General features: G+C 40.0%; 1 protein-coding gene across 1 annotated transcript in view; it reads right to left on the bottom strand.

The window, feature by feature from the left end:
• The window catches only part of LOC127553848 (inter-alpha-trypsin inhibitor heavy chain H4-like), a 29,970-nt gene extending 5,674 nt beyond the window's left edge, over positions 1-24,296 (bottom strand). The window contains exons 1-16 of the mRNA XM_051984901.1: positions 24,191-24,296; positions 23,166-23,326; positions 18,153-18,257; positions 17,777-17,939; positions 17,441-17,551; positions 16,473-16,601; positions 13,659-13,775; positions 12,637-12,805; positions 11,978-12,103; positions 10,857-11,038; positions 10,405-10,590; positions 7,849-7,988; positions 7,440-7,594; positions 3,442-3,480; positions 1,517-1,570; positions 337-372 (exon numbers count right to left, since the gene is read on the bottom strand). Of these exons, the coding sequence (XP_051840861.1) occupies positions 337-372; positions 1,517-1,570; positions 3,442-3,480; positions 7,440-7,594; positions 7,849-7,988; positions 10,405-10,590; positions 10,857-11,038; positions 11,978-12,103; positions 12,637-12,805; positions 13,659-13,775; positions 16,473-16,601; positions 17,441-17,551; positions 17,777-17,939; positions 18,153-18,257; positions 23,166-23,326; positions 24,191-24,271 (1,954 nt within the window). The 5' untranslated portion in view covers positions 24,272-24,296. The remainder of the gene's footprint in view (positions 1-336; positions 373-1,516; positions 1,571-3,441; positions 3,481-7,439; positions 7,595-7,848; positions 7,989-10,404; positions 10,591-10,856; positions 11,039-11,977; positions 12,104-12,636; positions 12,806-13,658; positions 13,776-16,472; positions 16,602-17,440; positions 17,552-17,776; positions 17,940-18,152; positions 18,258-23,165; positions 23,327-24,190) is intronic.
• Between the last annotated feature and the right edge of the window lie 495 nt (positions 24,297-24,791).

Here is a 24,791-nt window from a genome sequence, read left to right as displayed (position 1 = left end):
TGTTGTCTCCCCCAGGCTAGGGGCAGAGTTGCTGGGAAAGAAGTAAAGGGAGGAAACAGTTTGTCTCTTTATGAAATGAATCTTCCCATCAAAAGGAAGAAAATCGTGATTGGCTAATCAAGCAAGCCAATCACGTTTCTGGGATAGTTAAATGACTGGAAGAATTTTAGCAATGGACCAGTCCAGCAATGAAACAAATAACAGGACTCCAGGATAAAGGACACCCAGGGGAGACAGACACTTACACCTCCTTCCTGGATTGCCCAGGAATCATTTTATTTCCCATTACCAATTCTAGTGATGAGGCACAAGTTTTGACCCCCTCAGGCACTCTACCTGGTAAGACAGTTTCTAGAGAAGACAACCCGGCCTCTAGAGGAAGAAGAAGGGATAATAACCAATCAAAAATACATTCTATACACATTATATTATACATTACACATATGTAAATAGCCCAGCAGTGAAGCAATCAAATCGTGGAGGACTGAAGGATCAAGAGTTTCTTTTGGAAGCAGATACTTAGTATCTGTGCCAGAGATTAGCAAGGGATTGGGGGTAGTGAGTCCAGAGGGAGTTACATCCCATCTCCCTCATCTGTTGATATCAGACTGGACCAGTAGCAGATAATACAGTCAAAGGACATACAAGGACAAACATGGACACAAAAGATAGACATCTAAGCCATTTCTAGGAGTGAAATCCCTTGTGACAGAGTATACTGGCTTTGGGTCCTAGAAAGGGCCAATTTCTTAAATTCTAGCAAAGAGCTATAAAAGGGAGGCTCGTAAAGATTCTACAAAGGGAGAGAAAGATATCCAATAACAAAGAGTTATGGGTTATCCCTCTGTCACATGTTGTCTACATGTGTGCCTTACTTTATTTGTATTTAAGATCATTCTTCCCAGGGATTCATGTGTGCATTAGAATGTTCTCCTGGTTAGGTGGAAATCCTTTGCACCAATTATTTTTTCCATAATTTCTCAGTAAATGTAGTCCGGCTGACTGAGACTGATTGGTCATAGGGAAGGACATAGCAGTAGGGGCTTAGGAGCTACAATACTATATAAACTCCTAAGAACTATAAGAATAATAATCAGCTTGGAAAGTCTGATCTGCAAGTATAAATGATGAGGGTGGGGAGAGACCCCAGAGGAGCTTGCTGCACTAGTAAATATCAGAGTCAAGATTTGTGCTTTTTTTTATAGACTTAATGTTTTTTGTACTACACTTTATTGGAAGGAGGTAGAGGAAGAGAAAGAGACAAAACCTGTCTGGGGAAAACCCTAGAACCTAGGAAAGTGATCCTAACAGAGTTGCTTCCCCCGAAGTCTGTCCTTGATCTTCTTTTCCAGAGCATGGGAGAAAAGGGAGCAGAAAGAACTATATATTAGTTGGTTTGGCTTTCTAGGGATGGGTTAGCTAGCTCCAGGTAGGATTTCTCCCAACATCTCTTCAACCATTTCCACAAAGTCCTTACCCAATCAGGTGGCCTCCTGCAAACCAGTTGGTGTCTTACCTAGTTCAGCTGGCTCCTGGGAAACGATCTTCTTTCTTCGAAATTTTATTCTGCCTGCAGGGAGATGACTAGGAATCAAAAAATCATGTCTCTTTCTAATCACTCGCTGTGGCTAGATCTTCCTCCCTGCTACTAACTCACTGTCTGAATTACTCCCCATTCCTGACCCTTAGTTTTCTTATGTGTTTAATGGGAAAAATGATCTGCATGGTTTTACCTGATAAGCTTCACCTAAGGAGATGGTGATTTAGAAGCCAGAGAGAGAGAAGAAAGAGGAGCTCAATCCAGTTCTCTCCGAGGAAGAAGAGAAAGGTTCAGGTATGACACTTATGCAAAGTTGGATCCTTAGAAGAGTTGTATACTTTATTCAAGGGCCCAGCTTCTTAAACTGTGGGTTACAATACCATATGGGTCTTTAACTGAATGTGGGGGTTATGAAATTATTATTTATTATTAGCAAATGTTTGGTCAGTATACCTATTTTACATACCTATATACCCAAGGTCATGTAAATATTTATTGGGCAAAAAGTGAAGGTGAGTAGAGGAATTCAGTCTATGGTTGGGATTAGGGATCTGGAATGGGGACATGTCTTATTACCATATTAGGATATACTAGGGTTAAGTTAAAATTCAAGGGTGGGATTGTCATAAATATATAATCTCTTATATGCTTTCTTGAAATAGAAATTTATTATTACACATTCTGAATCTTCCCTGATGTTCTGCCAGACCCATGACAATATTTTGTTTTGTTTCTTAATTTTCCTTTTCTGGCTTTCTTTTTCTATTTTTTTCTTATTGTATTTAGTTTTAAATAAATATATATACAATGAAAAATAAAAACAAAAACATTGAGGCTGGGGAGAAGGATCAGGTTGGGCTAAGTTTAGAAATAAGTATGAATTTGACCACTGATGGTGCCATTTGGAAATGGGATCAGTGCTTAGTCTGGGGCTAGATAGAGGAATGGGAATTAGGACTCAGTATGTTCTTTGGGCAGATAGGTGACACAGTAGATAGAGCACTGCACCTGGAGTCAGAAAGATTTGAATTCAAATGCATTTTCAGACATTTATCTGCTGGGTGACTTTTGGTAAGACACTTAACCCCTATTTGCTTTAATTCCTCATCTATAAAATGGGGACACATTGGAGAAGGAAATGGCAAATCAATCTGGGATCTTTACCAAGAAAATCCATGGGGTTATGGAGAGTCAGTCATAACTGAATGACTAATCAACCACAATGGTCTGAGGGTAGGGGGCTCCATCTGTACTTGACAATGTATTCAATATGGGAATGAACTGAGGGATCAGTTTGGAGCCAGAAGACAGGGAACAGAATTCAATATTTGGTTGGAATTAGGGCTTTGGATCTGACAAAATCTAGGATTCTTAACCTGGGGTGTGTAAACATATTTATAAAAAAATTATTCTTATAATTGTGTTTCGATAGAATTGATTTTCTTTGTAATCTTGGTATTTTATTTTATGGATTTCAGGGAAGGGAAGGAAATGAACATTCCTATAGTACCTATATTTATTTCATTTGATTTTCACAATAACCCTGTGAGGTAGAGGCTATTATTATGGTCATTTTATAGCTGAGGAAATTGAGGCAAACAGTTTAAGGTCTACACAGTTAGTATTACCAAGATCACACAGCTAGTGAATAGCTGAGGCCACATTTAAACTTAAGTCTTAATTCCAGGTTCATTATCCTATTATCCTATGGGTCCCTTAGCTATCAGGAATTCATCAGATCTCTAGAACTCTGACACAAACAAGGGCAAATATCTCTTTGGGGCTTAATTGACAAGAATATGTGAGCAAAGTCACTGAAGTTAGAGAGCAGTATCAGAGCTCAGTCTGGGGAAAAGTCTGAACCTACGACTCAGTCAGATTTGCAGAAATCCAAACTTTACCTGTTCTTGTTGGTTGTTCTATTGTCACCTTTCCGTGATCTGAAAACAAGGAGAGAAACATCAATTAATCTTAGCTAAGAACTTCTGACCCATGACACCCATGAAGTTTCCCTTAAGCAAATAGAATGACTGAGCCCTCAGAGTAACCGAGGTTCCCAGTCATCTATCAAAGAGTTTTGATGAAGTTGGCTTAGGCAAAAACGATGAGGTTTGACACCAAATGATGGGGTCAGTATAGCAATTCCCAGTTCAAAATACGAGGCACACAGTGAAAGGCACATGTGACAAATTCACAAGGACTTTCTCCTTGCTAAAATAAAGTTACCACTTTATTTACAAGAAGAGGTTACAGACAAAATGAAGGAGCAAAATAAATATCAGAAGAGGTAAATATGAAATAGATTTGGGAGAGAATATAGTTATCAAGGAAAGGTTTTTTTTTTTTTTTTTTTTTTTAACAATTAACAATGGAAAGACAAGATCCTTAATAAAACTCACAATTAACCAGGAGAAAAGGAATACAACATAGCTTTGATTTAGCACCCTAAAAGAGTTAGTTAGCTGGGGCAGTTGGTACAAACCTTCCCTCAGCCACTATCCAAAAGCCTGGGGCACAGTTTCCCACAATTATTCACAGGGTCAGTGGGGAGAATGGGTATAAATATAAGGTACCACAATGCTGAGACATACATATAGAGGAAATGTAAAGCTCACAATTTTTGGTCACTGGAAGCCCTTGCTTGAGTTTATATCTGGTATTCTTTTATGATTTCAGAGGGTCCATACTCTTTAAAGCTTCTTCCTTCCTCTTCCCACCAAGTGGCTTTCTTTCTCTATGTGCATTTGTTCTTAGCATGTCTTTGGGATATTTCTTTCTTATAGCAGGGAGCATTGTTTCTTACTGGTAAAGTCTCTAAGGAGTCATTGTGCTAGGGAGAAGAGGGGAAGAAGGAAGGATAATCAAAACAATCTTGCTTTTCATCGAGAATATTCTCTGTCATGGACCTGGCTCCAATTCTCAGGCTGAAATCCTCCAGATTTCAGAACCTGTTAGACTCTCCATTGTGAGACTACTTCGCTATTAGACTGATTTCTGTTGAAATTCTTCCAGTTATTTAAAATCCCCAAAGGCCTGGCAGGCCCATTTGATCAAACAATTGGTTATACCCTTCTTACCAATCAAAGAGGCTGACAACTTACAGAGAAATCACAGGTCATGAACTATTGTGCTCATACATTTTAAACTCCCTCATGTCTTTATACTGATTATATTACATTAATTGAAGTGCGATACCGAACAGCTTCTTACACTCCAACCCCAGTTAAACATTTATTGTCTTCAGCAAATCAACTGGAATGCTTTTGGCAAAGTTTGCAATCCCAAATCCTGAGTATTTCTAGTGATTTAGAGAATTTCAAGCATTGTCCTTTTTCCACTGCCTTGTAATAAATAATCCAAAGGAAATTCTAGGTGACATAGTTCATGGATCAATCTGGAAATTAAATTTCTTCCAAATTTGTGAATATATGGTGACACAATTTAATAAATGGATATGGTTTTTCAAAATTTTCATAGATTATTGACTATCTTGGCATTTGAAATAGGCCTTTCCAAGCCAAAAACAATTAATGGAAGAAAAAGCTCCTTGAGGACAGGGTCTGTCTTTACCTTTTTTGTAACCCCTTTTTCTAAAAGCTAATTGAGACTACTGAACAATAATTAATGAGAGTTAATGGGAGTGGGAGGCTTATGAAACTCCAAGAAATCTTAGGATTACTTAGGAATAGGACTCTGAAGTGAAAAATAGTTAACCCATTCCTGAGTATCTAATCCACCATAACTAGTGGAAAGTAGCAGTCAGACCAGTTTCTTTATGATAGTCTTTGCTTAAACTGAGTGTCTGAATACTTCAGCATTAATGTCTATAAGTATGCCATTAGAAGTATAGAGGCCTAAAATAATGATGCCTATTAGTTTACTTAAAGCATATTATGTTGGCTCATAAATCTTGTTATTCTCCTTTTTTCTTTTTATTTACTTTTTTTACCTACTTTTTACTTACTAGACAACATATTTTGTTTCAGATACTTATGGACTCAACATTCATAAAATAATGTTTCTCTACTATGCCACAAAACCAAGAAATCCATCTCTAATGCTTAATCTCTTTTTAGGATCCATATTTTTCTTTGGGATTTTTTTCTAGTTTGATACTCTTTTTAAGTTAAACTGTTTTTTTTATTTTTTGTTTTTTATTTTTGTATTCCTGGTGAGGGGTGAATTAGGAGCTCCATTTGGATTGTTCAGTAGTCTCAATTAGCTTTTAGAAAAAGGGTATTGACTAAGGTGATACTTTAAGAATAGTTGGTACATTTTCCTCCCAAAGCCTTATATATTCTCTCCCTCAAGAACAGACAGAATTGGAATGGAGATGGAAGAGTGAAGTTAAACTTAGAGTGTGCTGGTAATAGGGGCTTTTGCAGACACAGATAGGCTGTACAAGTTGAAAAATGATATCTGTGAAATTGTATCCTTATTTATTTGGAAGTATGGAAGAAAGTTAGTTTCCACAGCTATTCACGAATTGTACCACCTAGACATTCAGAAAAACTTCTAGCATAAGGCACTGGAAAAAAAAAAAAAAACAATGCTTGAACATTCCTAAATCACTAGGATTTGGGACTATGGAATTTACCCAAAGCACCCTAATTGATTTACTGAGGACAACAAATATTTAACTAGGTAGGGAGTTTCCACCCCAACCTCAACTGCCGTAAATATGTAAGGTCCAGACTTCTTGACTGAATCAGTAAAAGATGTTGTTTGATCATCTGATCATCTGGTTGACTCTTTCTGACCTCATATTCAAGTCTGTGGACTTGGCAAAGATACTGCCATTTCCTTCCTCAGTGTATCCTTATTTTACAGATGAAGAATTGAAACAAATAGGGATAAACAATTTGTCCAGGGTCAAATAATTAGTGAGAGTCTGAGGCCAGCTTTGAATTCAGATCCTTATGGCTCTAGGTCCAGTTCTTTATTCAATGTGCCAGCTAGTTTCCCCAAGATGAAAGTAGGTGAAAATAAATTCTTAATCAGTTTAAGAAAAGTGAAGTCATAATTGGATGAAAACAGGTGATTTTACACAAGAATCATTCTGTCATTAGTCACTTAACACTCTACTTTGCATCGGCAGTTCTGTCTGAATAAGAAGGTCCTCCCAGGATTACTTTGGATACCATCTCCCTCAGCCTCTTCTCCCTAGTGATTGGAGGACTATAGGATAGAGTGCTAGACTCCTCACAAAGCCTTCCTTTACAGAGGGCATAACTTCCAGCTCAGAGCTCAATAGAAAGATACACCTGAGGGGAATTTCGTGAGTGCTCTACAAAAAAAGAAAAAGATTTCCAGTTTTAAAAAACTGAATTTATTCTTTAGCTATATGTGTTCTCTAAATTTGAGCTTACCATTCCCAAGAGCCTTGTGTGTGTGCAAGGGAAGAACATTCAAGAAGAGACTATTTTGTAGCTGCTACATCTTCTCAGCAAATATTCCTTTTGAAAAAGCTTAATTGATATCAGCTGGTAGATTGATCTGGAGGAGCACATCAGATGGGGACTCATGAACAATTTTATTAGAAACCTCAACTGCTTTAGAATCCCAAAGAGAGGAAGAGTCAGTTACCTTTTGGATCCTCAATCTGCCAGCACTAGTGGGAATTGGGGAAGTAACTCTGGAAGAGGAGTTAGGATCATAACATCATAGAAGTTAAACTTATAAGGTACCTTAAAGGTCACTGAGCCCAACTCCCTGATTTTACAGATGACAGCGCTAAGAGGCACGAAGAATTTAAGTAATAGGCTCACGATCACATATCTAGTAAGTATCTAAGGAAGGCTATGAATCTGGGTCTCCTTGCCTCCAACTCAGGTGCTTTTCCAACTGTACCATAATACCTTATCCCCCAGAGCCAGGAAATACTCCATGTACTACTCACCTATTTCCACAGGCTTCACAGCCAATTGGGACTGGCCCTGGCTCTTAGGTGGATTGACTACCATATATGTAAGAGGAGTGACAAAGCTGAAATTGAGGGAAAGGTCCAGAGCTCTGTCCTCCAAACTCTTCTGTTTAAGACCCGAGGCTGAAACACTGAAAATCAGATATATTAGCTCTTAATCTGAAGAGATTCCAATTCCTTCCCTCTGTGCTCACCCAAAGTATCCCACATTCAGAGTTTAAGGAACAAAGCTACCCCTCCCCCTTCCCAAATTGTCCAGGATATGACAAATTTAACTATATATAGTTGGGTGTAGTGATTTCAGGTGAAAGAATTTTTTCCTTAGTCCTTCATAGATGGCTATACTTACCTACATGACAAAGTCACACAGACATGGGTCACTCACGCTTTCTCCAGCAGCTGCTGGATAGTCAAATATGCCCACAGGCGCTCCATGAAATTGTGGGAAATGTACTTTGGGTCCTGGAAGACTTTTTCCTTGTTCATAATATTCACTTCTGTTTGGAAGTTGATATCCTGGGTGTTCTGGACAGAGGGAAGACATGAACTTAAGCCAAGTATTTGCCTGAGGCTATCCCAGGATATAGGATTCCTGATAAAGGACCAGCACCAAACTGAGCCTAAACCACACAGCTCCATGTTATAGCTCATGCTTGTGCTGATGGCTGGTTGATCTTATTTCATCATTTGGAGTTTATTATAAAATATAAAACATTGGGCAGATAGCTTCCATAGAATCACAGAATTGAGAGCTAGAAAAGAACATCAAGATTCTCTATTCAAACTCTTTCTTTTTCTCTCCCTTTTACATTTGAGGAAACTGAGATAAAATGACTCACCAAGGTTGCACACTTGGTAAGTAACAGTCAGCCCTCTAGCATTTATTAAGTGCTTATCAGGCATTGTGCCAAGTGCTGAAGATACAAAGAAAAGAAAACAAGACTAAGTTTCTTTTCCCATTGCAAAACAGACCTGTTTCTTCAGACATTAAACTGAATACAAATATCACTACTTTCTTTTCTTCTTTTTCTGTTTCTCTCCTCCTTTCCATGAGACCATTGCCTTTTTATATATTTCTCCTGACTCTTCCAAACACTAATAGATTTTGAGCAAAATCTACCTCAGAAGTCTTTTAACAACATCAAGTTCATAATTCTTTGCTCTTGCTCTTTCCTCCTTCATTTTAATAAAGCCCTATAAGTTCTTTCTTTGTGTTCTGACTTGCTCTTTTACTGCCCTCCACCCTCCTTTCTCTCTCCTCTGTCCTCTCCCAAAAGTTTCAACTATCAACTCTGGTGCATTGAAGAGTCAGACAATCAATCCTGAGTCAAATCCAATTCTCTTGGGCAAGTGCTGTCTTTTAAGCCCTAGACTTTGATATGCACACTTCTGTTCTTATCACTCCAGCCCTGATAGATCACATTGAGCTGGCCAATGTGACTTATCTGGTTGGTTTGGACTTGGCCCATCCTCCTCAAATCTCAACCTGACCTCAACATCCTCTCCTGGTCATTGACATAGTCATACATGAAGATTTTGGAGATTTGTCCAGTCTGGCAAGTTCCCATCATACGTATCTTAAATGTATCTTAAAGATCCTAATCAAGGCGGTCTGGGCATATTATGGTTGCCTTATCTATTAATATCACAGTTTTTAATCGTCCTTTTTGCCTTCCTCAAGATCCTCGAGAGTTATCAAAATTCTTCCTAAAATTTGGCACCCAAAACTAAACCCAATGCTTTACTTGCAATAGGCTTTGAGTATATTTTTGTTGAATTCAATTGGATTGAACATGATATTCCTGTGATGTGTGGTTCCACATATCTGGTGGCTCCTATCATTAAGAAGATGGAGGATGGTTGATCCCTTGAGCTCTGGAGTTCTAAGAAGAGCTAAAACCATGTGGGTGTCCAATTAAGTCCAATACCAGTATGGCAAGCCATCTGGGAACAGAGGGCCACCAGTTTGCCTAAGAAGGAGTCAACTGGCCCGGATCAGAAAAAAACAACCTTTTACATGGATCAGTATTGGGATCAGACCCATGAGTGGCCAGTGTATTTTGACCCTTGGCAAGAAAAAGAGACCCAGTCTCAAAAGAAAAAAAATGAACACAATACCCCAAATATGATCTGGGCAGAGCAGAGGACAACAGGACTATGAACTCTTTCATTCAGGTTGTGATTTCTATAAATGCAGCATTAGATAAAATTAACTTTTTTTCTGCTTGTTTCAAATTAAAAAACACCACCTGGTACTTTTCAAAATCTGTTTTTTTTTTTTTTTTTTTCAGATTGATTTCACGCATTCTACTTGCTATTCCTCATCCATAATATTCTAACTCCCACCTTCATACTTTTGCCCTATGTCTACAATGCTCTGTTCTAGCTTCATCTTTAGGATATTTGTTGTTGTTGTTAAGGCAATTGGGGTTAAGTGACTTGCCCAAGGTCACACAGCTAGGAAGTGTTAAGTGTATGATTTGAACTCAGGTCCTCCTAAGTTCAGGGCTGGGGCTTTATCCACTGTACCATCTAACTGCCCTTTACCTTTTGGATTTTTTAAAGGTCAGCTTAAATTCCATCTATTTTAGGAGAGCTTTCTTGATTCTCTCCAGTTATTAGTATTCTCCCTATCCCTAACCACATCTACATAGAAACTCTGTACATGACTCCACCAAGAAATAACTTTCTATTTTATCTGTATTATAAATTTACTTCTCCATGTGCTGTTTTTTCCTGTTGAAGGCAGAACTGTTTCTTTTTTTGCATCCTCAGTGCCTAGTATGGTCCTTGATCCCTAGCAGGCAACATGTAAATGCTTATTGATCTGAATTGAACTGAATTCACAGGAAAGTTTGTCTAAGTCTGGTTTCTTCATCCTGTCAGGAGAGAGCTCTCAGGACAAAGCTTTCCCATTAAAGAATTTCTGGGTCTCACTCACCGACTGGCCCCTAACTTGGGCTGACAGCAGGTCTAGCAGTTGGGACCTCAGCTTCCCAGCCACTACTAGCTCAGAGCCTTTGAAGAAGACCCTGAAGCTGTCCTGTGTGAGCTGCTCCACAGCATCATCTGGGTAATGGAACTCCACCTTGGTCAGCAGTGGGTTGGCCACTTCCTGGTAAAAGTCCTTTGGGGGAAGGGGAGGGCAAAATGAAACATGGTGGATAGAGCAGTTGTCTGGAACCTACAGTATTTTAGAGGTGGAATGCAACTCCCTCACTGGAAATAAGGGCAAAGTGAAAATCAAAGTGGGGACAAGATATGTCTAGATCACACAGTAATTGAGGGACAGGTTTTAATCAAGATGCTGGGAGTTCCCCCCTCCCATATAAAGAGAGTATCCATATTTATGAGGTCTCTCCCCATGGGATCCCAAAGCCTGGGCTCTAGTACTTGGAGCTGCAGGTCAGCATCTGAGTCATCATAGATGCGCCGGGCCACCCCGCCATTGTCCAGGGCCAGCTTCTCCAGAAAGGCATAGTTGATATTAAAACCAAGTCCCAGGCAATAGAAGTGGTATCGGCCATTCACGAATGTCTTCACATTCTCTTGAATTTTCTGCAGTTTTGTCTCCCCTGTGGCAACATAAACCAGGGAAAAGACAGAGGGAAGAGAAAGAGAAAGACAGAGACACAGAGATATAGAGACACAGAGAAAGACAGTAAGAGAGATAGAGGACAGAGACAAAGACAGAAAGAGAGAGAGAGAGAGAGAGAGAGAGAGAGAGAGAGAGAGAGAGAGAGAGAGAGAGAGAGAGAGAGAGAGAGAGAAAGAGAGAGAGAAACATAAAGAGAGAAGTAGGTAGGACATTTCTTGAGTGCTTATTATAGGCCATGAACTATGCAAATAGAAGGAAATATCAGTTATCCATTCAATAGTTAAATATCAAAGAAGACAATAGAATTGTAGCATGTGAGAGCTTGGTGGGACCTCAGGGACCACTTATTTCAGCCTTCATCTGTATGGGAATGTCTTCACCCCAACTCTCACCAGTTATGGAGTCCAGGAATCATACACTGAAGCTGGTGCTCCTAACAGGCAAAATACTTACTGAAGGTCACATAGACAATTGGTGGCAGAGATTTGACTGGAAACCTGGAATTCCTGGCTCCTGGTAAGTACCTCTGAGGAGCTCCAATTCCAAGCTCTACCTAATCTTGCCTGAGGCCATCTATGACCTTTCAAGCCCACAGTGATACCTCCATTTTGGGATTTCCTGGAGAGCTTAACAACAGAACCACATATCCCAGGTCTTCTGTTTGTTGCCAAGTGCATTATGTTCCCCCACTTGGGTTGGAAAATTTCAACGTCAGAGTCTAGATATGTTCCTCCTTGCCTTTTCTATATTGTAATCTCTTTGAGGACAGGTCCAGGATCTGTGCCACTTCTGTTTCCCCCAAACTATTGTCCTCCTCTCCTGGGAAAGGGTCCCCAACACAAAAGCCCCCAGGACACACCCACACCAGAAGAAGTTGGCAACCAAGCAGAAAAAGTCCTCCCCACTGCCACCTCACCCTCAGTGGGATCTCCATCTGTGAGCAGGATGACCATGGACACACTCCCTACTGGCAGCTGCTGCTTCCTGTCATTCTCCTCCAGCATCCTTACAGCAATCAGGATGGCTTCATTGATGTTAGTTGCTAGGAAGAAAAATCTTTTCAAACCTGCCCCAGTTTAGGTGCCAACTGAAATAGGTGGAGGGTAAGAAGCCTGGGAGGAAAAAAGGGATGGAGGATTGTCCTGGGGCAGAGTGAAAGATCAAATAAGATAGGGGGCCAAGCAAAAAGGAAAAGAAACTAGAAACTGGGGTCAGAAAGGGAGGAGGAGCAAGAGCTCAGGCCAGGTTAGAGAAGTATAGCTGCTAATTTTTTAGGACCACCAAATGTAAGCCTGCATCAATGAAAGTTGAAATTCATATCTGGATTCTGTACAAATTGGTCAATATGGCCTAGCTTGAGACCTTAAATTCCAAGTGTGGGTTTTGGGAGTGGAGAGCATATTGATTGATTATCTTTTTAGTAAGGTTAGGCCATGGGTCAGGAGACTACTGGGAATGCGGACAAGGAAATACCAGTCTTCTCAATAGCTGCCCAATAGGTTCTATTTTTGACTCTTCAGAAACCCTCATTTAAAAAGTGATGCTAGGATCCTTGAGGTGCTGGCCCGCACTCACCACCCAGAGCTGGGATATTAGAGAGAAATGTCTTGGCTGATTCCAGGTGTTCTTTCGAGGCTTGAAGCAGCATTGGCTTCCATTGGATCATTCGTCCACTGAAGGCAACCAAGTTGAAGTGATCCTCTGGGTTGAGATCATCCAAGATCTTTGCTAGGGCTGCCCTGGTCTGGAAGGGGAGGGAAGAAACTTTATGGGAGAGAGTTTCAGGAAATGAGGAAAGGGGCTAGGAAGAGTTTCAAGGAGCCAAAATGTAGGGAGGAAGTTTAGGGGACAGAGAGGGGATATAAAGAGAGAATCAAAGGCAAAGATGATGGATGTTTGGGAAGCCTTAGGAAAAAGAGAAATGGTCCAGAGAAGGGGATGGGAAAGGAATAAGCCCTTGTGTAGCACCTAATATGTGCCAGGTACTGTGCTAAGAGATGTAATATTTCACAAATGTCTCATTTGATCCTCATAACAACCTAGAAGGTAGTAACTATTATTATTCCCACTTTACAATTGAAGAAACTGAGGCAAACTATAGTTAAGTAACTTGCTCCCTACTAATAAGTGTCTGAGGACAAATACTAGGTCTTCCTGACTCCATGCCTAATGCTCTATCCATTGTGCCAACAGCTGCTTTCACACCATCTCTATGGTAGAGATGGCAAGAAACTGGTAGAGATAGTGGAGAATCATGGATAGAAAGGTAAGATTAAAAGTGCTCAAGAAGAAGGGGAAAGAGACAGAAGGAGATTTAGCATGAAGGGGTGCTCAGGGGACAAGTGGAGATGGGGATAAAATGCTCGGGAAATAGAATATGGGGATAGAGGATGTTAGTCCTTTCTACCTGTTTCATTCCTTGATAAATCATGGGGGAGTAAAAGAGATGCCCTGGAGTAGGAGCTGATAGAATGAGAACATAAGGAAAATAGAAGGTTAGAGGTATGGCCTGTAATGAATTTGGGTCCCTTCCTCCTAAAGCGATACCCAATTCTTTTTCCTTCCCATTCTCACATGCTTCCAGAACACGGTCTGACCTTCTTAATTTTCCTGCCAGCCATGGATCCACTCTTGTCGATCACAAAGACCACGTTCTTGGGCAGTGTAGACAGGTGTGCTGGGGCAAAATGATGCACGAAGTATCCATTCTCGATCTGCAGCATGGGGACAGATTTGGGTCAAAACTGCCCTTTCCAGACCCCTTTTTGCTATCCTGGCAAGAAGCAGTGGCCCCACCTCCTATTTCCTTGCTCCCATTGGCCAATAAAGCACAAGATCCTTAAACTCAATTAGCCCTTTCTGTCTCTTCCTTGTACTCTGGCCTTTCTTTCACCTCAGAGTAGGAACCCCCTATCCTCACGCCCAACTCCTCTCCAAACCTATCCATCCTCCACTGCCCATCCCAAAGCCTGTCTACTGAGCAAGTCTTTCCCTGATCATAGCTCACATGTTTATGACCTTAAACTTGAAGAGACCTTTCCTCTACAGACATGTAGCATAAGGGGCATGGTGACTGTTTTACAATCCAAGAAATAAAAACTAAGGGATTTTTTGAAGATATAGGGTAGGGTTGAGAAGTGTTCATGCCAAATCTAAGACAAGAAGCTTTGTCTCTGTGTCCCAGATTCTTCTCCTGAGCCTTTCCCCACTGCATACTTCCACTCACTCTGCCAGAAAGCCCACGTTATGTGTCCCACTAAACTCAGATCAAATCTAACTTCCTGCAGGCCTTTTTCCTAGTGTCCCCATCTTTTATTCCTTTCTTCTGAGATCACCTCCATTTACAAGTACTGTATATACACATTGCATGCATCATATATATATATATATGTATATATATATTTGTATATATTTATATACATTGTATCATATATATACATTATACACATCTCACATATACATTTATACATATATATATATATATATATATATATATATATATATATATATACATTGTGTCATATATATTATGTCTCATCATATATATCAGGGCTTCTTAAACTTTTTCCATTCATGACTTCTTTTTATCTGAGAAATTTTTATATTATACCAGGTATATGGGTATGTAAAATAGGTATTCAAGTCATATATTTACTGATAATAAATCATAATTTCATGACCCCCATATTCAGTTACAAGACTCCAAATGGTGTTACAATCCAGTTTAAGAAGCTAGGATATATATTATACCATATAACATACAAATATATAATATGTTATATATCGCATACAAATCTAATACAAAATTATATTTTAGATATATTAGAATCACATATTTAATTACTTAAATATGTTACATGTTATAAAATTATATAATTCTAAATGTATTATGTTGTATGTTATCATCCCTACTAGAAAGTGATTTGTTGAAGGTAAGAATTGTGTTTTTGACTTTAGCTCTGAGGATGATTCCCAATTAAGTGCTTAATAAATATTTGTTTCCTAAGCTATTACCAGATTCCTGCCCTCAAGAGACTCAATGGATTATTGTGATTTAATAGGACTTGTTGATGAAGTATGTCTCCCACTAATGAGCAAAGAGGTAGTACACAATGGTACAGAATAAGGCATACATCTTTAGACATGGCCAAAGTGTTGATCTTCTCTATAATTGTTTATTATGAAAAAAGTTTCCATTGGGAGGAGGTATGTTAATGGGAAGTGATAATGCTATCCCAAGCAAGCAAGCAAAAAAAAAAAAAAAAACCACAAAAAACAAAACTCTTGGGACTTGGGAGCTGGATGATACAGTGGATCGAACACCAGCCCTGGAGTAGGAGGATTTGGCCTCAAAGACTTGACACTTACTCACTATGTGACCCTGGGCAAGTCACTTAATTCCAACCATCCTGCCAAAATAAATAAATAAATAAATGCCTTCCCCACCAAAAAAATCAAAACATGCTATTTTTTAAAAGAAAGAACTCAGCTGAAGGGTATGAGATGGGAAAAGGCAGTACAGTAGAAGTAGAAGATGACAGGAATACAAATAACTAGCACCACAGGACAGTGTAGGATGTCAGTCTAGAGACACATAGTCATCAGTCTCCTCTCAACTATTTGAGCTGACCACTGGCTGGTTGGGTTCCCCATCTCTCTTGGGGCATCTCAGCCTTCCGTGAAGTCAGATACTTACAGAGATACTTACTGTGAAAGAGGCATTTACATAATAATAGCTGGGTGCTTATAATTAGCATATGCTCAGTGTGCTGTGGTGATGTAATCATACTAAAGTTAGCACATGCTCAGTATGCTGTGGTAATAGCACATGCTCAGTGTACTGTGGTGATGTAATTTTATTAAGGTATTTAGGGCTAAGAGATCTTGAAATAAATGGACTCCATATTTGACCATCCATGTGGGTCTCTGCCTCATCACTCCTCTTGTAAGACCAAAGACTCGGGCTGGCCCAGAGATTCTCCAGAGAGCTAGTCTGGATGGTCCATTTTGGCACCATGGCATTGGGGCTCTAGGAAGCACAGTACATTTTGGCACCCCAACTTGGGGGCTCTAGAAGGCACACTACAACTAGGCACTTAATAAATGCTTCTTAATTGGTCGATTGGATTGATTGGAAGGTAGCTCAAAGGAAGCCAATGTTTGTCTTGGACGGCACCTTGATTATAGCACTTTGAGTATAGAACAAAAAAAAAAAGAAAAAAATTGATTCTCTCAAGGATTTAAAAATTTTAAATTCTATCAAAGGAGATGACATATAGAAGCATAAACAAAGTAAATCCAACAAACACATTGCTCTTACTGTCTGCACCATCTGCAGTTAAAATGTAAAGGTATTACGGATCTCAGATGTGTGCCCAAAGCCCATCCTTCTCATTGCCAGGCCCTTTCACCTGGATGTCCCCTGCAGCACTGGTTCGGTCCACATCATAACGGACGATGAAGTTACCATCCAGAATCGTGTCCGGCTTCCCTGGCTCCTCCTGCTGCTGGGCCAGAGATGGCTTGAACACAATGTGAGCCTGCAGGAGGAGAAGCTGAGAAGTTAGCTGAGGAGGCAGAAGATATTCTGGGTCCTGCTAGTGGTCTAAGAGTTGGGGAAGCTGGAATAATCCATCTTTAGCAATGCCCAGAGACTTCTAAAAGAGAGGCTTACTTGCCAAATATTGGTTCGCCAGATTCCCCGGATCCTTACTTTGAGGTTGAGGAATCACGTGAATGGAAGTGGAAACAATGGCAAACAAGAAGGCCCAAGAGAAGGCATATGGGGCCCAGATGCCAGGGAGAAGCCCTTGGGAACATCTACTAAAGCGCCAAGCTACAGGATATGGGAAGGAGGAGTGGGAGTCACCTACATGATGAGTAGGGGTGGTAAATAGGAATGTAAACAACTTACTAGGAATAACCTTCATTGCTGCTCTAACATGAACTAGGAAAAGAGACAATAATAATAATTCCAGCTCTTCCTCACAGGGGACCTGAATATATTAGATTCTATCATAGTAAACCAGCAAAGCTGTCTGTTACTGACAGCTTACAATTCCACCTGGTGATTAGACTGGGACAAAGGATGTGATAGACTGGGATAAAAGATGGGCAATCCTCTTCTACCCTCGCTGGGTCTAAATCATTTACTTTTACATTTACAATTGTTTTTCAGTTATGCCCAGTGCTTCAATAGTATCCAAATCCCTCAATGGAATGACCAAACCCCTTGTATGCTCTCTGTGTACATGGGTCTGAAAACTGACTGCACTGACCTGCCCCATCCCCTCTCCTGCCTTGTACTTCATTCCCTCCTGGCCCTATAATGACTTAGACTTCGGCCCAAACTCTGCTCTCCCAGGTTTCAGCATCTGACCTTGGTCTTGTTCTGTGTTGTAGTGAGAGCATCTTCCAGATCCTTGGTCATAAAGGAGATATCGGTGTCCAGGGAGCTGATACCCTGAGGTTCAAAGATATGGACATCTATCTGTGGGATGGAAAGAGGTGGTATGAAAAAAGTCTGGGGTCTGTGGGAAGATGATAGCTCTATGCTCAGGGAGGCTCCAATCTGAGGAAAAAGAGGCTCTAGCCCCTGGGAGTCTCTGGTCTAAGGTAAGTGGGAGAAAGAGACACACTTCTCTCTGCTGCGGAAGCAGAGTAAATGCAACATGGCAGGTTTCCTAGAGGGTGACCCACAACTCAGCCCTCTTACCTGCAGATGTTTGACTAGTTGTTGGGGCTGGACCTTCAGCATTAGCTCATATTTCCCCAGCTGCCGCTTCAACAGTTCCTCATAGACAAGTTCAAAGGTGGCATTGGCAGTTGGGGCCACATTAACAGACACCTGAAACTGCTCCAGATTCCTCCCTGTGGACCTGGGTGGGAGGTGGGTTCCTTAGTGTCACTGAGAGTGGACAGGGTAGGGGGCAGGGAGAGCTTGGGCAGGACTTGGCCATGTAGAGATTATGGTCAGTGTTGTCATGGCCACAGCCTACAAAGAGCAGGAAGTGCTCTCAGGAAAGATGCTAGCTGCATGGGGCTTCCTGGTCCCTTGGCTGTCCTGAACAACTCCCATCCCAAATACTTACTTGAGGATTTGAACATGCTGTCCCTTGGCCAGAGCTAAGAGATACTTCTCCTGGGGAGCTGTCTTCCCCTTCAGCTCCCCTGGGTATGTCACACCATCGATGATCCTAAGAAGGGAGGAAGAAACTCCTTAGAGAAGTTCAGAAATGCCAAGGAAAAGGGGCTAGAGAAATTGAGGAGGGGGCAGATTGGATTTTAATGTTAAGTAACATCCACAATTGTTATTGTTATTCAGTTATGACCAATTCTTTGTGATCCCATTTGGGATCACTGGCATAGTTTGCCATTTTGAGTTCTCCAGTTCATTTTAATGGATGAGGAAACTGAGGCAAACAGGGTTAATTGATTTGCTTTGTGATTAGCTAAAAGGTATCTGAGGCTGTACTTGAATTCAGGTCTTCCTTATTCCAGGTCCAATATCTGTCACATCACTTAACTGCCCATAACATCTACACAACACAATCTAACTATTTTAGTTCCCTATTCTGAACAATTCCTATATTAACTTTTCTATTTATTATTTAAAATCTTTTACCATCTGATTATTGCATACATTGCTTAGCTTATTACACAATTCAAGGGCATCATCACTTGAAATATTTTTAGGGAACAAGTAAGCTTTCCCAAATGACATTTAATAATAAACCATTCCTGTGTTGGAAGCTATATTGGAGAGAGGAGAGAACAGGTATAAGAAAACTAAGTAGAAGTCCCTTGCAAGAGAAAAGGTGAAAAAAATGATAGGATTCTAACCTAGGGTGCTGGCCTTGTGTGTGGAACAGAGGTAGATGCAAGAGATTCTGAGACAGTATCAAAAAAACCTGGCAAGTGGGAACTGAGTGTGGATCACAATATAATATTTTCACTCTTTTTGTTGTTGTTTACTTGCATTTTGTTTTGTTTCTCACTTTTTTCCTTTTTGAACTGATTTTTCTTGTGCAGCATGATGTTTGTGGAAATACATATGGAAGAATTGCACATGTTTAACATATATTGGATCACTTGCCCTCTGGGGGAAAAGGGGGTAGCAAGGGAGGGGAAAAAATCAGAACACAGGATTTTGTAAGGGTGAATGCTGAAAATTATCCATGTATATATTTTAAAAATAGAAAGCTTTAATTTAAAAAAAATAAAGAAAAAAGACTTGGCAAGTGAGTTAATATGGAGGATGGGGGAGAAGAAAGACTCAAAAATGATTAATTTTGTGAGGGAAGGTGACTAGTTAGAAGGATGATAGTGCTCTCAAAAGAAACAGGCAAGTTAGGATGTCAACTCACTGTGGCTATATAACTGGACAATGAGTTAGTTGGGCTTCAAATTAAACAGATGGAAGAGAATGGATTGGGTAGATTGACTTTAGGAAATTGCAATACTCAAACACTCCAGTTCTCTCTCAGAAACAAAGACCCAGTTTTTAAATACTAATATTCAACCATTGTTGTGATACATCAACCCAAAAGGCTGAAAAAAATTGAAAAATTAATATAAGGAAAGAAATATAGAGAAGCATAAATTGTAGGTGTCAGTGGGTTGTAATATATTTTTTTAAAATGAGGAACTTTGAGGGAAAAGAATGGGAAAGAATGTCATCAGGGAAAATATCCTGTGGGAAAGATGAGATGGTCACATGGTGAGAGAAATTTGATAAGTCCAAATCCTCCATTGACATCCTTGAGAAGTCAGGTGAAATTGAGAAAAGCCACATTATTTTGGGGTAATCACTTGTGGTGCATTTATGGAAGGCCATGAAGGAGAGTTGTAGGGGATGGACCAGCATGAATAGATAAACATTCAAATCAATAGGATTATAGACCTCTTTGAATATTGAGGATTTGAGAAGAATGAATCTAAAAGGAAAGCTGACAACTTTCATTTTGGACATATTGAGCTCAAGATGGCAGTAGACAGTTGGGAACTTGGAACTCAGGAAAGAGAGAGTTGAATATGCAGATACCAGAGTGGTCTACATAAAGAGAAAAACTGAATCAATGGGAACTGATAATCTCACCAAAAGAGTAGGATAGAACAGGAAGAGAAGGCCAAGAAAGAATGCTGAGATACACTTATGCATAGGAGATTGGGGAATAAATGAGAATCTAGCAAAAAAGATTGAGGAGGATCAGTGCTAGGAAAGTGCTAAGCATAGAGAAGTACTAGGAAAACCTGAGAAGTGCCATGTCATAAAGCCCCAGGGCAGGGGAGTACAGAGTATCCAGTCAGAACAGGTAACTCATAAAAATTAAAGAGAGATCAAGAAGGATGAAGGCTGAGAAAAAATCTTGGTGAGTACGATCTTGTTGGGAACAAAGAAAAACAGAGTCATGGGAGGGTGTTCCATCAGGGTATTCACAGGCTAAGAGACAGAAGGAATAGGACCAGCCTGAACTTCCATTCACATAGCTATTATCCTGATGTGAGCCCTTATCATTTCATGTTAGAACTCTGGAAATATTTTCAGGTTGTCCTCCTAGGACCAATTTTCTACCACTGGAGTTCATTCTCCACTCAGCTTTAAAATTGATCTTCCTAAAGTCCAGGTCGGACTATGTCACATACACACCTCCCTATTAACTTCAGGATCATATAAAAACTCCCTTATTTGGCTTTTAAATTCCTTTATAACCTTTCCAGGCTTCATGTACCTCCTTTTACAATCCAGTGTCATTGATCTTCCTGTACAAGACACCCATCTCTTGACTCCATGCCTTTTCACTGGCTGTTTTTCATGCTTAGAATTACCCTTCCTCATCTCTGCCTCTTGGCTTCTCTGCCTTTCTCCAAGTCTCATCTAAAATCCTACCTTCTGCAAGAAACTTTTACTGGTTCTTCCTTAAGGCAAATCCATTCCGCCTGACATAGCTTCCCATTGACTCCACCTAAATCTAGATTTTGCATGTCTCTCTCTCTCGTTAGACAGCAAAGTTCTTGAGAATAGGGAATTTTGCCCCCCCCTCCCCTTTTTTGTATCCTCATCATTTAACATAATTTCTGGAACATAGTAGGATCTTATTAAATACTTGTTGACTAACTGGGTCTCTTAAGAAAGGAGATTATGGTAAGGGACTCAAAAGGAAAGGAGAAGGGAAATTTCTTGGAGGAAGGAGTAACTAAAATAGGTAAGCAATCATCAAATTCTAGATGTGAATGGGATCTCAGTGGTCATAGTGAATCAAAAAAATCATAGAATTGGCTGCCTCCCTTCATACTTTTCTCCTCTCTTGCCTTCAGATACTTCATACTCTTGCTTATCTTCCCACCTTGTTAGGCACTCTTTTGCTGCCTATTTCACTGACTCCCCTTACTTTTCTTGAACAAATGAGACACCTGCTCAGAAGCAAAATAGGTGAACTCAGTAATTTCCAACATAGTTGTATCATCAGTCATTGTCAGTCTCATTCACTCAAAGGAGTTTAATCACCACCTCTGTGGTGCTATAATGCTCAGACCAGATAGATCTCCAGCTCATATCACTATACTGAGCTTTAGATCCTCATCTTTGTATCCCTAAAGGCCATCTTGATCTGCAGGTCACATCTATACCTGGGATGTGCCAGTAGAGATAATGTTCCCAAACTGATAGTTTTCCCATTATTTTTCCTCTCATACCTGCCCCTCCTTCTCACCTCATCATTTTTTCTTTGCCTTCCATTCCCTCAGTTGCTTATATTTGTAACTTTGGAGTTATCTTGAATTATTTTCCCTCCCTTACCCTTAATAGCCAATTAGTTACTAAATATCATTTGGTTTATCTTGGAATATCTGCCTCCCATTCCTTCCTCCTCACTCACTACCAATATCCTAGGCCAAGTATGTGTCAGGTTCCCTATAAACCTCCATGAGGGCAGAATTATGTAACTTGACTAAGGCAGAAGATAGAAATATTTCATTTATTGGACCCAATGATTCTCTTAATACAGTCTCAGATTGTGCTGACATTTTGATTGCTATATTAATTTTATTGAGCTTTTTGCCCACTAAGACTACTAGTTCCTTTTCAATATTTAGTTTTTATCTCATGCTTATGAGGATAATTTCACCTAAGTTCTAAGGCATATTTATTCCTATTATATTTCAATTAGAATCCATTTCTGTTTTATTTCCATTGCTGTTTCAACTCGTTCTCATTGTTCTAGCTCCTAGTGATCATTTTGAATATATTAACTACTTCTTCCCACTTTCTATCATCAACAAAGGCTACAATCTACAATGTCTTTATCCATGTTATTGATAGAAATTTTGAACAGATTATGGAGATTAAATTAACCAAGCAAATGAAGAGGTTTTTAAATCATGTTTCTAGAAAGATACCTTCACCAGATATCTAGAGAGATGACATTCCCTCTTATTATTCTATCTTGTCTCTGTGCCAGTTTCATGATCTGTAGGCATCCTGATGATATGAAAGAGTATTTTGTGCATACTTGCATTTAGAAAATGTGTGTTCAAGATCAATTTAAATACTTCATTGCCATTTGACCTTATAAATATCACTTAGTTTCTCTGAACCTTTGTTTCTTTAGCTACAAAATGGGAATATCAATATTTACAACGAGTATCTCTTAACAATTGTTCTGAGGATAACATTCTAAAAATCTTAAAATATTATAGAAATTTACTACTATTAGAAAAGTATCATCTATGCCCTCCATCTGGTCAGGCAGTTTGTTGTATATTCCTATAGAAATAGCTCTTTTCTTTTTCTTTCCTTTTATTCTTAGCTAAATATTCAATATCTACATTTTTTTCTTTCCATTGATGTCCATGCAGATACAGATTCTCAAATCAATTTTTTAAAAACTGGGTTTTGATGTTGCACTACAAAATACTAATTATGAGTCATATGAATTATTGATTTCCTTATATTAAATGTTAAGTTCACATTATCTATATTCTTCACATTAGTGTATATTCATCAGATCATGAACCCTCTTCCTGAAACTCTTCATAAGGGAATTGAGGAGCACAGGATATTGAAGTATGAAGGTCATTGAAAGCTGCTAAGAGTCAGTACCTACATGGAGAAGTTGGTGATGAAGGCTGTCTGGGGCATCTCCACCTGGAAGGTGGCTTCTTGGGCTCGGTCAGCCTTATTGACCACATGGCTGGTGATGGTGGTGTGGGCAAATCGTGATGTGATCCTGGAGTCGATGGTGAGACTGTAGATGTCAATGCCGTCCTAGAGTATGAATGGTACAGAAGAAGGAGACACAGTGGAAGGATTTCTGGTGGTCTCTTCTCTGCTGATGACATTTCCCTGATCTTACCGAGCCATTTACAAACTGATCAGTGGTCACCATGGACATTCGTATTAGTGAAGTATAATCCATGTCCATTGCTAGGGACATGATTTAAAGTCCAGGAATGGGGGAATAGGAGAAGGTTTGAGTTACACTGGGAATTATGGGGTTTAGACCTGACTATGTTAATTTGTTTGGCAACTTAGGCCAAGTCGTTTTGGGGTTTCTGTCTCTTACTTTTATAGATGGAAAGAATGAAACCTATCCTAGTCTCTCATCAAGGGCTGATGGTAACACAGGTAGGTAAAGGCTAGGAGTGGACACAGAGCCTTTGAAACCCTAAGACTTCTTCTCTTCCCACACCCCAGCCCCATCCTAAGGGAGTGCCATTTTCTTAATAAGGAAGCGAAAGCTTGATCAAGTGTCCAAAACTTATACTAGAGCATCTCCATTTCCTTAGGATAGACTTCTCTCAGTGATCCAAGGTCTATGGAAGTCTTGTTATGACCTTCTGTAGAAAAAACTCACCAAACTTTTGGGTTATTTAGGTCCCCACTTCCCCATCTACCACATACAGACAATCACCACCATCATCCAGTTCCCATGTCCCTGCCATACCGTATCTAGGCACCCCAGAATATTCAACCCAAAGGCCCCTCCAGGTAGACTCAACAATGCACACACGCATACCCTTCTATTTCCATTTATGCACACAAATCTACAAATACACTTCTAAATATTGTGTCAGTATAAGCTCACAAATATGCAGTCATACATGCTCATGAACACATATATACAGGTACCTCCTGGGCATCACTGGGGCTGAAGGAGGCCAGCAGAAGAAAGAGAATAGCAAGTAACAGGGTATAGGTTAGACCCTCCATTCTGGTTGTGTAGGGAGAAAAGGAGCCAGAATTTAGACACTTCTATAAATTAGTAACTTTCCTTTCCTCCCTTCTCTCACCTGGACTCATCCCTGAGGTTAGGGGGCAGATTCCAGGAAGCTGATCCCAAGGTGGTAGATATTTGCTAACCAAATACAATAGTTCAGGATGTGCTGCCAGGCTCCACCTCTCAGAGAGCCTTTGATCTATTGAGAAACACCTTCCCCCTCCTAATTTAAACAGGAAAGCTTGAAAAAGACTCTTTCCTCTGCAACAGACAATGGGGATTCCATGCTACCTATTGACCTCCCCTTTCTTAGTCTTGTTTTCTGAGCCACATGCTTCTTTTTCAACTCCAGCATTTTGACTAAGTCACGCTGAAGTGGAAGAAAGAGTGACACAGGGAATACATTCAGAAGGGAATAGTGTCAAGGTCAATTCAACACAAAAGTATTTGTAGTACTTGGGGTCAGCCTCCCCCACCAACTTCCAAAGTGGACACCCCAGAGGAAATTAACCC

This window comes from Antechinus flavipes, chromosome 1 (genome assembly GCF_016432865.1).
Source record: "Antechinus flavipes isolate AdamAnt ecotype Samford, QLD, Australia chromosome 1, AdamAnt_v2, whole genome shotgun sequence".
NCBI classification, from domain to species: domain Eukaryota; kingdom Metazoa; phylum Chordata; class Mammalia; order Dasyuromorphia; family Dasyuridae; genus Antechinus; species Antechinus flavipes.
This window is presented reverse-complemented; position numbering and strand designations above follow the sequence as displayed.